Raw genomic sequence first — 15,068 nt, 5'->3', positions numbered from 1 at the left:
AAAATCTGTGGCTAGACTTCAAAATAGTAGTGCATTCAAGACGACACAGTAATCTCACAGATCTGGAAGAATTTTCCAAGGAAGAATGTATGCAAATCTCTCAAACAAGAATTGAAAAACTCTTGTCTGGCTACGAAAAACATATACAAGCTGTGATACTTGCAAAAGGGCGTGCTACTAAGTACAAATCATGCAAGGTAGCCAAACTTTAGCATTTCCTTTTTGTAATATTTAGAATTTAAAAATGGCAATATTTTTTTTTTGCGTAAAATACAAAGGAAATGTGTAATCTTTAAAGGGAACCTGTCAGCAGGACTTTGCTAAGTAAACTACAAGCATTGTCAGGTTGGCACTGTTACACTGATTAAAATGATACCTGGGGTGAAGAAATCCATCTTGTGGTTATCAAGATTTCCACTCTGTTTCTGTCTTTTTGTTACTTTGTGTCAGTGCTGTCAGTCTGTGCTGGGTCTGTGCTGCAATCATCTGTGTTCATTTTCCTTAATCAGGCTGCTACTTAAGCATGCTAGTTTCTCACCCCAGTGTCAATTGTACACTTGCTGTTGCCTGGGGAAAATTGATCCCTCTGTGCTCTGTGCCTGACCCAGCTTGACTTGATTCTCTATCCGGACTCAGACCCTTTACTTGTGACCTGACTTTGCTTGTACCTGCTCCCTGTAATCTCTCTTGTCTCTCTGGCTTTCCTGACCTAATCTCATGTATTGGACATTGGCTCTGACTTCCCTTTGTCGTACTGCGCCATTTCCTGGACCTGACCTCAGATTGTTTGACCTCCCTTTACTTACAGTACGTAGTGTACATATATACTGTCGTGACTCGCGTCTCAGTGGTTCTTGTGTAATCAGTGAAGTTTTCAGCTAATGAGATGCTCATGCTCGGGGCGGGACTGAAGGCAGAGGCTTACCTTGGTGCTGTAGGCCAGAGAAACCAAGAAGAAACCTGCTCACAGGTCCACCCCGAAGCACAAATAGTCTGTCTCTTTCTCTCTGTCTCTATAATGAGGAGCATGTCTGTGCTACTCTGTGGCAGAGCAGGGAGACCGCCACCCAACCACTATGGGGTCCATGAGCGGGGTGGTGCCAGCAGTGATGAGAGAGGAAAAGTCACGTTCTCTCTGTCATCATTTCCCCTTTGCATCTGACGTCACTGACACAGACACTGTCAGTGGGTGCGATGATGTCATTACTTGGCGTCCGCAGTCCTGAGACGTGCGGGTGCTCAGAGGAGAGGTGAGTATTGTATTTTTTTATACTCTATGGAGGTATATGGGGAGTGCATTACGTTATATCGAGGTTTATGGTTGTGCATTATACTATATAGAGGCCCATGGGGAGTGCCTTATACTAAATTGAGGTCTATGGAGAGTGCATTATACTATATAAAGGACTATGGGGAGTGCATTAGACTATATGAAGGACTATGGACAGTTCATTTAGTATATGGTGTCCTATGGGGACTTCATTATACTATATAGAGGCATATGGGGAGTGCATTATATTATATATAGGCATATGGAGAGTGCATTATACTATATGGAGGTTTATGGGGAGTGTATTATACTAAATTGAGGCCTATGGGGGTGCATTATACTATATGGAGGCCTATGGGGAATGCAGTTTACTATATAGCGGGCAATGCAGAGTGCATTACACTATATATAGAGACCTATGAGGAGTGCATTATATTGTATAGAGGCCTATGGAGAGTGCATTATACTATAGAGAGGCCTATGGACAGTGCATTATACTATACTATATGGAAGCCTATGTGGATTATACTATATGGAGGCCTATAACGAGTACATTTTACTATATAGAGACCTATGGGAAGTGCATTATACTATATGGGGGTATGGGGAGTTCATTATACTATATAGAAGCCTATGGGGAGTGCATTATACTATATGAAGGACTAGTGGGAGGTCATTATACTATATAAAGGCATATGAGGAGTGCAGTATACTATATGGAGAAATATGTGGTGCATTATACTATATGGAGGCTATTTAGTGGACCATCATGCAGTGTGGGAATTACAGCAAGGGGGTCAAAATACAGTGGGGGGGGGCTAATATGGGGTCTTTTTACAATGTGAGGGCCATCATACATTGTTGGGGCCATCAAAAAGTTTAGGGGCTACTAAGGGGTCAGTATACTGTGTGTGGGGTACTATACTGTGAGGGGGCATTATACTGTGTATAAGAGAGCATCATCCTGTGTAGAGGAGAGCTGATCATGGGGGAGACTCGGGACATTATTAAATGAAAAGTGGACACTTATTACTATAGGGAGACTCCGTTTATTGTGACTGTCAAATTGGCAGACAGAGGGCATTATTACTTTCTAAGAAGAAAAATGTGGGCACTGTTTTCTAGGGCACTTGCACAGGGCATTAATATATTCAAGAGGTTTGTTTTACTATCTAGAGTGCACACAGTACAGTAGCAGTAATAGTAATAGTAGTGGATCAGTATTGGAATATCAGCAGGATGAGGCATTTGTGCGGGTTGGGAATAGATGGGGCTGTTCTAGAAATGTGAGAAGTCAAATGTGTCTTAATCTCTGTAGACGAGTCTGGGCTGGGAGAATTTGTCATGCTGGTCTGGACCTGATGGAAAAGACGGGAAAAGTGAACGATTCCATCAGAAAGAACATAAGTTGTAAGTCACCATCAATAACTGTACTGTAATCTCTTATATGTTCTGCAGGACTGGTATCTACCACTATATGTCACCTTGTGGCGGTAATATCAGTGTTGGTCTATGTATAGAGAATATTTTCAGTAACGGCCGAGTCATCTGCTAAGGTTCTCCCACCTCCACTATTAGGGTGTGCCACCATAGTTGTAATCAGGGTTACCTGGTTGGGGCCCGCTCAGAAGATTCGTCTCCCCCTGAACCAAAACCCCTAGCTATGCCTCTGAAAACAAAGATTTATATTTCTTCACATATGACAGCCTGACTGAGGTATATGTGTGATACAGCTCTTGTCACTTGACACACGGGTCTTGGGAACTACATATCTTCAGTCTGTATGTGACTAAGACAGGCTGCAGTTTGAATTATACCAGGGACACCATTTTATCTCATTCTCAGACAACCCTTTTAGGCATAATACCATTTTTCAGTACTTTTTGTATCTGCCATTTGCCTTAATTATACTATCTTTTCCTTTTGGAAGACTATTATTTTTTACAAAATAAATTTGCAAGAATGTTTTTCTACCTTTAAAGTTTAGTTTTAGAAATTAAGAGCCTTTTCACTTTTCATGATACACGTAATCTCAGTCCTAAAGCACCACTTTTTTATATTTTTCCACTAAAATGGTGTCACCAATGTAAGGTCCCTACCCCCAGTCTTATGCTTACCAGACACTGTATTCATCTAGAAGAAGGAAACACACAAGCGCTAATATCAAACCCCAAGGTCCCTAGCAGCTGGAGTCAGGGCAGGTAAGTGCCAATCCTGCTATAGAAGTATGCACAATGAAAGTTACAGCTGAACCGCGCATAAAGGGACCAAAACCACATAAAAAATGAATAAAGCAAATAAGCAAACACTAGTACAGCCACTAAAACTAATATCCAGAGGGCTACTAGGGGCTGGACAGAACCACCCAAGGTGCGGATAGGGCCGCAAAAATGGAACCAGGACAGCTGTGCAGGAATGACTAAATACCTACACTGATAGTACAGTCGGCCCCTTACCAGATATAAAGTATAGGATGGTAAATGTAAAAATATAAAATGGGAACATATAAATGTGGAGCTGGCGGACTTACCGGAACATGGATGCCGCAGCGGCAGCAGAATGGGCAAACATGTAGTTCTACGGTGAGAAGCCCAGAACCTCGTGGATAGAATACCGTGCCGGCCAGCAAACCTGGAGGGGCTGCGGCGCTGAGCTGCACCGAGAGGAGGATCAATGAATGGATGCACGTGGGCGCTGTACCGGGAAGCCCTAAGGCGAGAAAGGGCTGAACGCGCAGGCGAACCTGCAGGGGAGCGGGCACAGAATCGCTGTGTGGACGCTACGTAGAGCCAGGGAATGCCCCGGCCGGTGGCGTCCCTGGATACGAGCAGGGGGAAGATGGCCGACAGAAGACTCAGCGTGTGACATCACAGCTACGGCCCTATCCGCACCTTGGGTGGTTCTGTCCAGCCCCTTTGGTCCCTTTATGCGCGGTTCAGCTGTAACTTTCACTGTATTCATCTGTTATTGGTGCCAAAACAGTCCCCTCATGCAGATTGTGACCTGCTGGATCAGTCTGGTGTTAGCTGGGCGAGCCGGGGATTACTTCTCAATGTAAGTCTATGAGAGGCAGAACGAGGCCAGAACCATGCTCTCATAGATTTACATTGAGTACTTTAAACTAAGTGAAAGACAATGTCCAAGTTTGGGTGAATTAAATGAATCTTTTATTCCGCTACAAATAGAGTGCAATGTTGTGACCAGATACATATCTTTGTCAAGCATGACTTGTATGTGGTCGAAACATTGCACTGTATTTGGCGCGCAATAAAAGAAAATGTATTTGCTTGACCCAAGCTTGGACACGTTCTTTCACTTAGTTTGCAGCAATTTTTTCCCAGTGAGCTCCTTGGAGTCCTCGATGCTGCCTCCTCCTGTGAGTATGATGATCCGGTTTCCTAATGTGTCCTCGATGAGTGCTGAGGGCAAATTTATACTTGTTGCATTGAGAGCTCGTGACCGTTATCTCTAACTTCTGGTCATTCAGAAATTGCAGTCACAGGACAATGGATGGAAGTACCGTATGTTGCTAGGGGCAGGGCACTTTCATTAGTTGTACCAATCCAGAACTAAAATAAGAAAAACCCGCTGGAGAAATGCTTCAACTAAATGTATTGTAAGTCAATCAGAGCCAAAACGAGGCCAGAACGAGGATCTCGTAGACTTGCATTGAGAACTTGTGACCTTTACCTCTGACTTCCGATCAGTCAGAAGTTGGGGTCACAAGATGGCGGCACAGGGGCTGAAGTATAATACTAAAGTCAGGGAACTTGGGTTAGTGGCACCATGCTGAAATAAAAAAAAATGCTGAACTGTTGGTTTAAATTATAGCATACAGTCTAATGAATGGGCAAATGTTGTGAATTCTGCTTTTGGGCTCCCTCCGGTGGTTGTGGGTGGTAATGCAGTTGTTCCTGGGCTGCAGTCTTGGACAGGTGTATCTACTGATTGCAATTCTGACTGGGGTATTTAGGTTTGCTGGACTCATTGGTCCTTGCCAGTTGTCAATGTTTCTTGGGAAGTGTTGGATCTTTGTCTGGCTTCTCCTGCTTAGCTGCCAATTCAGCAAAGATAAGTGTCTGTTTCTTTTTCTGTGGCACACAAGCTGTGTGCTTATATTCTGTGCTATTCATTTGTTTTCTCTTGTCCAGCTTAGACTGTGTCAGTGTTTTCTCAGTCTTGTTGAATTCTCTGGAGTTGCAGATATACGCTACACATCTTTAGTAAGATGGTGGAGTTTTTGTATTTTCTGCTGTGGATATTTTTGGAAGGATTTTAATACTGACCGCTTAGTATCCTGTCCTATCCTTTCCTATTTTAGCTAGAGTGGCCTCTTTTGCTAAATCCTGTTTCCTGCCTGCGTGTGTCTTTTCCTCTACTATTCACAGTCAATATTTGTGGGGGGGCTGCCTATCCTTTGGGGTTCTGCTCTGAGGCAAGGTAGAATTCCTATTTCCATCTATAGGGGTATTTAGTCCTCCGGCTGTGTCGAGGTGTCTAGGATTTGTTAGGCACACCCCACGGCTACTTCTAGTTGCGGTGTTAAGATCAGGATTTGCGGTCAGTATAGTTACCACCTACTCCAGTGAAAGTTTTCATGCTGCTCCAAGGTCACCTGATCATAACAGGCAAATAAGTAATAAAGGTTTGGATTAAAGGGAACCTGTCATTTTGGAAAATGCTATTTATCTGCAGATATAGGATCAATCTATAGGTAAATAGCATTGCAATAAAATGGCTGCCTTACTGAAATAATATTTTTTAACCCCTTCAACCGAAGCCTGTTTTCACTTTCCTATCAGGCCAAATGTTTCGATTCTGACCACCGTCACTTTATGTGGTAAAAACTGTGGAACACTTCAATGGATCATACAATATGATTTAAAAATTTGAAAATATAGACAATTTGACTAGATCTTTGAAAAATTCTTAATTTTAAACTTTGAATTCTTATGCCCTCAAATCAGTTATACCACACAAAATAATGAAATAACATTTTACACAGGTCTACTTTATGTCAGCATTAGAGATGAGCGAGTGTACTCGTTGCTCGGGTTTTCCCGAACACACTCGGGTGGTCTCCGAGTATTTGTTATTGTTCAGAGATTTAGTTTTCATCACGGCAGCTGAATGATTTACAGCTATTAGCCAGGCTGAGTACATGTGGGGGTTGCTGTTGTGAATTCCGCTCTTGGGCTCCCTCCGGTGGTTGTAAGTGGCACTTTTGTGAGTTCTGCTCTTGGGCTCCCTCTTGTAGTTTCTAGTGGTATGGCTGCTCCTTGGAGTTAACTGTCATCAGCTGCCTCCACTTATCGTCTCTTCTGCTCGGCTATTTAAGTCTGGCTCTATCTTCAGCCTGTGCCACTTGTAAATGGTTCCTGGTTGGATTCACATCTCTTTGGAGTTCCCTGTTATCCTGACCAGTTCAGCTAAGCTAAGTTTTTGCTTGCCCTTTTCTGTCCATAGATTGTGGACTTATCCATTCTGTGCTTTCTATGTTTGTCCAGCTTATCAGTGTGAATTAATTCTGTCTTGCTGGAAGCTCTGGGAGGCAGATTTGCCCTCCACACCTTTAGTCAGGTGTGGAGATTTTTTTGTAATCTTTGCGTAGATTTTTGTAGTGTTTGATACTGACCGCACAGTATTCCATCCTGTCCTATCTATTTAGTTAGACTGGCCTCCTGTGCTCATCCTGGTTTCATTCTGTGTATGTCTTTTCCCTCTCCACTCACAGTCATTATTTGTGGGGGGGCTAATCTATCCTTTGGGGATTTTCTCTGAGGCAAGATAGCTTTCGTGATTCTATCTTTAGGGGTAGTTAGCTCTTAGGCTGTGACGAGATGCCTAGGGAGAGTTAGGAGCATTCCACGGCTACTTCTAGTGTTGTGTTGAGCTTAGGGACTGCGGTCAGTACAGTTACCACTTCGTTCAGAGCTCATTCCATGTTGCTCCTAGACCACCGTATCTTAACAGTACAAGTGGCCAAAAATGAATTAAATGCATCTCTCAAAAGAAGGAAAAGAAGGTTCTGAACCATTTTTTTTTCTGTGCTCTAGTTTGTCTTTTTTTTTTTTTCCTCTTGATATCTGGGTGGTTCAGGATATGTGCTTTGGCATGGATGTTCAGGGTTTGTTTTCTCGTGTGGATCAACTTGCTGCAAGAGTACAGTGTATCCAGGACTATGTTGTCCAGACTCCGGCTTTAGAGCCCAGAATTCCTACTCCTGATTTGTTTTTTTGGGGACAGATGCAAGTTTTTGAACTTTAAAAATAACTGCAAATTGTTTTTTGCTATTGAAACCTCGTTCTTCTGGTGATCCCATTCAGCAAGTAAAAATCATCATATCCTTGCTGCGTGGTGACCCTCAAGACTGGGCTTTTTCTCTTGAAACAGGGGATCCGGCATTATTGAATGTAGATGCATTTTTTCAAGCGCTCGGATTATTGTATGACGAACCTAATTCTGTGGCTCATGCAGAAAAAACACTGTTGGCCTTGTGTCAAGGTCAGGAAGCGGCAGAGTTATACTGCCAGAAATTTAGAAAATGGTCTGTGCTCACTAAATGGAATGAAGAGGCTCTGGCTGCTATTTTCAGAAAAGGTCTTTCTGAAAACCTTAAAGATGTTATGGTGGGCTTTCCTACGCCTGCCGGTTTGAGCGAATCTATGTTTCTAGCCATTCAGATTGATCGGCGTCTGCGCGAGCGCAAAGCTGTGCACCATATGGCAGTATCCTCTGAGCAAATTCCTGAACCTATGCAATGTGATAGGATTTTGACTAGAATAGAACGGCAGGAATTCAGACGTCAGAATAGGCTGTGTTTTTACTGTGGTGATTCGGCTCATGTTATCTCTGATTGCCCTAAGCGTACTAAGAGAGTCTCTAGGTCTGTTACCATTAGTACTATACAGCCTAAATTTCTCTTATCTGTGACCCTGATTTGCTCATTGTCGTCCTTTTCTGTCATGGCATTTGAGGATTCAGGCGCTGCCCTGAACTTAATGGACTTAGAATTCGCCAGGCGCTGTGGTTTTTCCTTGCAGCCTTTGCAGAGCCCTATTCCTTTGAGGGGCATTGATGCTACACCCTTGGCCAAGGATAAACCTCAGTACTGGACACAGATGACTATGTACATGGCTCCTGCACATCAGGAAGATTGCCGTTTTCTAGTGTTCCCCTAACCTGCATGATGTTGTTGTACTGGGATTTCCATGGTTACAGGAACATAATCCGGTGCTGGATTGGAAAACTATGTCAGTGACTAGTTGGGGTTGTCGAGGAGTACATAGTGACGTTCCTTTGATGTCAATTTCCTCTTCCCCCTCTTCTGAGGTCCCTGAGTTTTTGTCGGATTTCCAGGATGTATTTGATGAGCCCAAGTCCAGTTCCCTTCCTCCGCACAGGGACTGTGATTGTGCTATTAACTTGATTCCTGGTTGTAAGTTCCCTAAGGGCCGACTTTTCAATCTGTCTGTGCCAGAGCATGCAGCCATGCGGAGCTATGTTAAGGAATCTTTGGAGAAAGGGCATATTCGGCCCTCTTCGTCACCATTGGGAGCGGGTTTCTTTTTTGTTGCTAAGAAGGATGGCTCCTTGAGACCTTGTATTGATTATCGTCTTCTTAATAAGATCACGGTCAAATTCCAATACCCCTTGCCTTTGCTTACTAATTTGTTTGCTCAGATTAAGGGGGCTAGTTGGTTTACTAAGATTGACCTCCGAGGGGCATATAATCTTGTTCGTATTAAACAGGGTGACGAATGGAAAACTGCATTTAATACGCCCGAAGGCCATTTTGAATACCTTGTGATGCCATTTGGGCTCTCTAATGCTCCATCTGTGTTTCAGTCTTTCATGCATGATATTTTCCGCAATTATCTTGATAAATTCATGGTCGTATATTTGGATGATATTTTGATTTTTTCCGATGATTGGGAGTCTCATGTGAAGCAGGTCAGGATGGTGTTCCAGATCCTTCATGATAATGCTTTATTTGTGAAGGGGTCTAAGTGCCTATTCGGAGTTCAGAAGGTCTCTTTTTTGGGTTTTATTTTTTTCTCCCTCGTCTATAGAAATGGATCCTGTTAAGGTCCAAGCTATTCATGACTGGATCCAACCCACATCTGTGAAGGGTCTTCAAAAATTTTTGGGTTTTGCTAATTTCTATCGCCGTTTCATTGCCAACTTTTCCAGTGTGGTTAAGCCCCTTACTGATTTGACGAAGAAAGGCGCTGATGTGATGAATTGGTCCTCTGAGGCTGTTGAGGCCTTTCAGGAGCTTAAACGCCAATTTACTTCTGCCCCTGTGTTGCATCAACCGGATGTTTCTCTTCCTTTTCAGGTTGAGGTCGACGCTTCTGAGATTGGGGCAGGGGCCGTTTTGTCTCAGAGGGAGTCTGATGGTTCTTTGATGAAACCGTGTGCTTGTTTTTCCAGAAAGTTTTCGCCTGCGGAACGCAATTATGATGTCGGCAATCGGGAGTTGTTGGCTATGAAGTGGGCGTTTGAGGAGTGGCGACATTGGCTTGAGGGAGCTAAACACCGTGTTGTGGTCCTGACCGATCATAAGAATCTGATTTACCTCGAGTCGGCCAAGCGGCTGAATCCTAGACAGGCTCGATGGTCCCTGTTTTTCTCCCGTTTTGATTTTGTGGTCTCGTATTTTCCGGGATCTAAGAATGTTAAGGCTGATGCCCTCTCTAGGAGTTTTTCGCCTGATTCTCCTGGAGTCCTTGAGCCGGTTGGCATTCTTAAGGAGGGGGTGATTCTTTCTGCTATCTCCCCTGATTTGTGGTGGGTGCTTCAGGAATTTCAGGCTGATAGGCCTGACCGCTGTCCAGTGGGGAAGCTGTTTGTTCCTGATAGATGGACAAGTAAGGTAATTTCTGAGGTTCATTGTTCAGTGTTGGCTGGGCATCCTGGGATTTTTGGTACCAGAGATTTGGATGCCAGGTCCTTTTGGTGGCCTTCCTTGTCGCGCGATGTGCGTGCTTTTGTGCAGTCCTGTGGGACTTGCGCCCGGGCCAAGCCTTGCTGTTCCCACACTAGTGGGTTGCTTTTGCCTTTGCTGGTCCCTGAGAGGCCCTGGATGCATATTTCCATGGATTTTATTTCGGATCTTCCTGTTTCCCAGAAGATGTCTGTTATCTGGGTTGTTTGTGACCGGTTCTCTAAAATGGTCCATCTGGTACCTTTGCCTAAGTTGCCTTCCTCCTCAGATCTGGTTCCATTTTTTTTTCAGCATGTGGTTCGTTTGCATGGCATTCCAGAGAATATTGTGTCTGACAGAGGTTCTCAGTTTGTCTCTAGATTTTGGCGGGCCTTTTGTGCTAGGATGGGCATTGATTTGTCTTTTTCTTCGGCGTTTCATCCTCAGACTAATGGCCAAACTGAGCGAACTAATCAGACCTTGGAGACCTATTTGAGATGCTTTGTGTCTGCTGATCAGGATGATTGGGTGTCTTTCTTGCCGTTGGCCGAGTTTGCCCTTAATAATCGGGCTAGTTCGGCTACTTTGGTTTCACCTTTCTTTTGTAATTTTGGTTTTCATCCTCGTTTTTTTTCTGGGTAGGTTGAGCCTTCTGATTGTCCTGGTGTTGATTCTGTGGTGGACATGCTGCAGCAGATTTGGACTCATGTGGTGGACAATTTGACGTTGTCTCAGGAAAGGGCTCAACGTTTTGCCAACCGCCGTCGGTGTGTTGGTCCCTGGCTTCGTGTGGGGGATTTGGTTTGGTTGTCTTCTCGTCATGTTCCTATGAAGGTTTCTTCTCCTAAGTTTAAGCCTCGATTTATTGGTCCTTATAAAATTTCTGAAATTATTAATCTGGTGTCTTTTCGTTTGGCTCTTCCCGCCTCTTTTGCCATTCATAATGTTTTCCATTGATCTTTGTTGCCGAGATTTGTGGTGCCCGTTGTTCCCTCGGTTGACCCTCCTGCCCCGGTGTTGGTTGAGGGAGAGTTGGAATATGAGGTTGAAAAGATTTTGGATTCTCGTTTTTCGAGGCGGAGGCTTCAATATCTTGCCAAGTGGAAGGGTTATGGCCAGGAGGATAATTCTTGGGTTGTTGCCTCCGATGTCCATGCCACCGATTTGGTTCGTGGTTTTCACTTGGCTCGTCCTGATCGGCCTGGGGGCTCTGGTGAGGGTTCGGTGACCCCTCCTCAAGGGGGGGGGTACTGTTGTGAATCCCGCTCTTGGGCTCCCTCCGGTGGTTGTAAGTGGCACTTTTGTGAGTTCTGCTCTTGGGCTCCCTCTTGAGGTTTCTAGTGTTATGGCTGCTCCTTGGACTTAGCTGTCATCAGCTGCCTCCACTTATCGTCTCTTCTGCTCGGCAATTTAAGTCTGGCTCTATCTTCAGCCTGTGCCACTTGTAAATGGTTCCTGGTTGGATTCACATCTCTTTGGAGTTCCCTGTTATCCTGACCAGTTCAGCTAAGCTAAGTTTTTGCTTGCCCTTTTCTGTTCATAGATTGTGGACTTATCCATTCTGTGCTTTCTATGTTTGTCCAGCTTATCAGTGTGAATTAATTCTGTCTTGCTGGAAGCTCTGGGAGGCAGATTTGCCCTCCACACCTTTAGTCAGGTGTGGAGATTTTTTTGTAAACTTTGCGTGGATTTTTGTAGTGTTTGATACTGACCGCACAGTATTCCATCCTGTCCTATCTATTTAGTTAGACTGGCCTCTTGTGCTCATCCTGGTTTCATTCTGTGTATGTCTTTTCCCTCTCCACTCACAGTCATTATTTGTGGGGGGGCTAATCTATCCTTTGGGGATTTTCTCTGAGGCAAGATAGCTTTCCTGCTTCTATCTTTAGGAGAAGTTAGCTATTAGGCTGTGACGAGATGCCTAGGGAGAGTTAGGAGCATTCCACGGCTACTTCTAGTGTTGTGTTGAGCTTAGGGACTGCGGTCAGTACAGTTACCATTTCCTTCAGAGCTCATTCCATGTTGCTCCTAGACCACCGTATCATAACAGGTTGCCTGGTTGCTAGGGAATACCCACATGTGTTCAATCTGTCTAATAGCCGCAAATCATGCTGCTGAGGTGATGAAAACCTAATCTCCAAGCAGTTACAAATATTGAGAGACCACCCGAGTGTGCTCAGGAAAACTCGAGCAACGAGTATATTCGCTCATCACAAGTCAGCATCCTTTTTTAAACATTTTTTTTTGTTAGGAAGTTAGAAGGGTTAAAAGTTTAGCAGTAATTTTTCATATTTCTAAGGAAATTTACAAATCCTATTTTTTTAAAGATTTCACCTTTGAAGTGACTTTGAGGATCCTATCTGTCAGAAAACCCTCAAACAAGACCCCACTGTAAAAACAGCACCCCTCACAGTATTCAAAACTGCATTCAGGAAGTTTGTTAACCCTTCCGATGCTTCACAAGAATAATAACAAAGTGGAAAAAAATTATGTAAAAAATTTCACAAAAATGTTGTTTTAGCTCTAAAGTTTTCATTTTCACAAGGATGACAGCAGAAAATGGGCCACCAGTTTGTTGTTCAATTTCTTCTGAGTACACTGAAGCTTCACGTTTGGAGAAAACTACTGTTTTGGCTCACTACAGAGCTTGGATGGAAAGGAGTGCTACCTGACTTTTAGGGTATGTGCACACGATGCAGATTTAGTGCAGAAAAATCTGCTGCAGTTCTGCACTAAATCTGCATCTCCTGGCAGAATCTGCAGGTGCGTTTTTTATGCGTTTTTTATGCGTTTTTGATGCGTTTTTGATGCGTTTTTGATGCGTTTTTTGAGCACAGATAACGCATGAAAAACGCACCTGCAGATTTCTATTATGGAGGGGTGCAGAAACCCTGCAGAACTGCACAAAAGAAGTGACAGGCACTTCTTTGAAAACTGCAGCGTTTCTGCGCAGATTTTTCTGCATCATGTGCACAGCTTTTTTTTTTTCCCATTGATTTACATTGTACTGTGATCACAGTGCAGTTCTGCAGCGTTTCTGCTGCAGAAAAATCTGCAGCAGTTCTGCACTAAATCTGCATCGTGTGCACATAAGGGTATGTGCACACGATGCAGATTTAGTGCAGAACTGCTGCAGATTTTTCTGCAGCAGAAACGCTGCAGAACTGCACTGTGATCACAGTACAATGTAAATCAATGTGAAAAAAAAAAGCTGTGCACATGGTGCAGAAAAATCTGCGCAGAAACGCTGCAGTTTTCAAAGAAGTGCCTGTCACTTCTTTTGTGCAGTTCTGCAGCGTTTCTGCACCCCTCCATAATAGAAATCTGCAGGTGCGTTTTTCATGCGTTTTTCATGCGTTTTTCATGCGTTATTTGTGCTCAAAAAACGCATAAAAAACGCATAAAAAACGCACCTGCAGATTCTGCCAGGAGATGCAGATTTAGTGCAGAACTGCAGCAGATTTTTCTGCACTAAATCTGCATCGTGTGCACATACCCTTAAGCTCAGATTTGGCTTCAATAGACTGCAAACACCACGTTACATTTGAAGAGCTGTAGAGGTTCCAAAAGAGCAGACCCCATTTTGGAAACTACACCTCTCAAAGAATTTATCTAGGGGTACGGTGAGCATCTTGAACTTATAGGTGCTTCGCAGAATTTTAAAACATAGGACCATAAAAATGAAACGTTTTGGGGTTTCACAAAAATGTTGCTTTAGCACCAAATGCTTCATTTTCACAAGGGTAACAGGATATAATAGAAAAGCTAATTTGTTGAACAATTTCTACTTCATACACCGATGCCCCAGATATGGGAAAAAACTACTGTTTAGGCACCTGGCAGGGCTCGGAAGGTAAAGATTACTACAGTGCTTTAAAACGTATTCATACTCCATTAACTTGTCCATGTTTTTTTCATATTACACCCACAAATGTATATGTATTTTATTGGGATTTAATGTGATATACAAACACAAAGTAGCAACTATTTTTGTTGTGTAAATGAAATGATACATGGTTTCAAAATAGCAATACTTCTTTGTAGGACCACCTTTCACTTCAATTACTGTTGTAAGTCCTTTGGGGTATGTCTCTGCCAGCTTTGAACAACAAGGGGCTGAAATTTTTGCCAATTCTTCTTTGCAAACTAACTCTAGATCAGTGAAAGTGGATGAAGAACATCTGTGAACAGCAATTTTCAAGTTTTGTCACAGATTATCAATGGGATTTAGGTCTGGATTTTGACTGGTCCATTCAAACACATGAATAAAACTGAAGGCATATTTTTTTACTAGAAATTAATACTTTCAATTTTCTGTACAGTACTGGAAATGCTCCTAATTTTAGAATTTTTCTCTTTAAAAATCAAATTAATTGTGACAACACAAGAAAATGTGACCATAAATGCATGCCAATAAAAAGTACAAAACATTCAGTAACTTATATTTTTCTCCTATATTACATTTTCACTATATTTATTTCAGGTGTCCTTACTGGAAATTGCACACCTATCAACAATGAAATCAAGTCTTGTGAAGTCTATGCTTGGTGTCCTGTGGAAAATGACTATGTTGTTCCTAAGTATGCTCTTGTCAATTATGAAAATTTCTTAACATACCTTAATATTCTGTATGTATCTTATGAGAATTTTTGAATCTATAGGACCGATCATTTGTGAGGGAACCTTCCTAGAAAGGCTGACCATAAATATCTGCAGTGATTATATATGACTGCAGCTTTGCAAACCCTGCCAGTGATCAATATGCACACTGTCAGGATTCTGCTGCATTGCCTGCGAGAGGAGCCTTTAATGTCACAGTAAGGCCTCTTTCACACTTCAGTCTTTTGGCGTCAGTCACTACCGACATAG

The 15,068-nt window shown here is 43.0% G+C and overlaps 1 protein-coding gene across 2 annotated transcripts in view; it reads left to right on the top strand.

Annotated features, from left to right (window-relative positions):
- Positions 1 to 15,068, top strand: part of LOC138665341 (P2X purinoceptor 1-like) — a 178,377-nt gene that overhangs the window by 91,730 nt on the left and 71,579 nt on the right. For both annotated transcript variants that reach the window (XM_069752746.1, XM_069752737.1), the window contains one exon: positions 14,683 to 14,779. In XM_069752746.1, coding sequence (XP_069608847.1) covers positions 14,683 to 14,779 — 97 coding nt within the window. The remainder of the gene's footprint in view (positions 1 to 14,682; positions 14,780 to 15,068) is intronic.

This window comes from Ranitomeya imitator, chromosome 1, assembly GCF_032444005.1.
Source record: "Ranitomeya imitator isolate aRanImi1 chromosome 1, aRanImi1.pri, whole genome shotgun sequence".
Lineage (NCBI taxonomy): Eukaryota > Metazoa > Chordata > Amphibia > Anura > Dendrobatidae > Ranitomeya > Ranitomeya imitator.
Note: the sequence above shows the minus strand (reverse complement) of the source record. Positions and strands in the feature narration are given on the sequence as shown.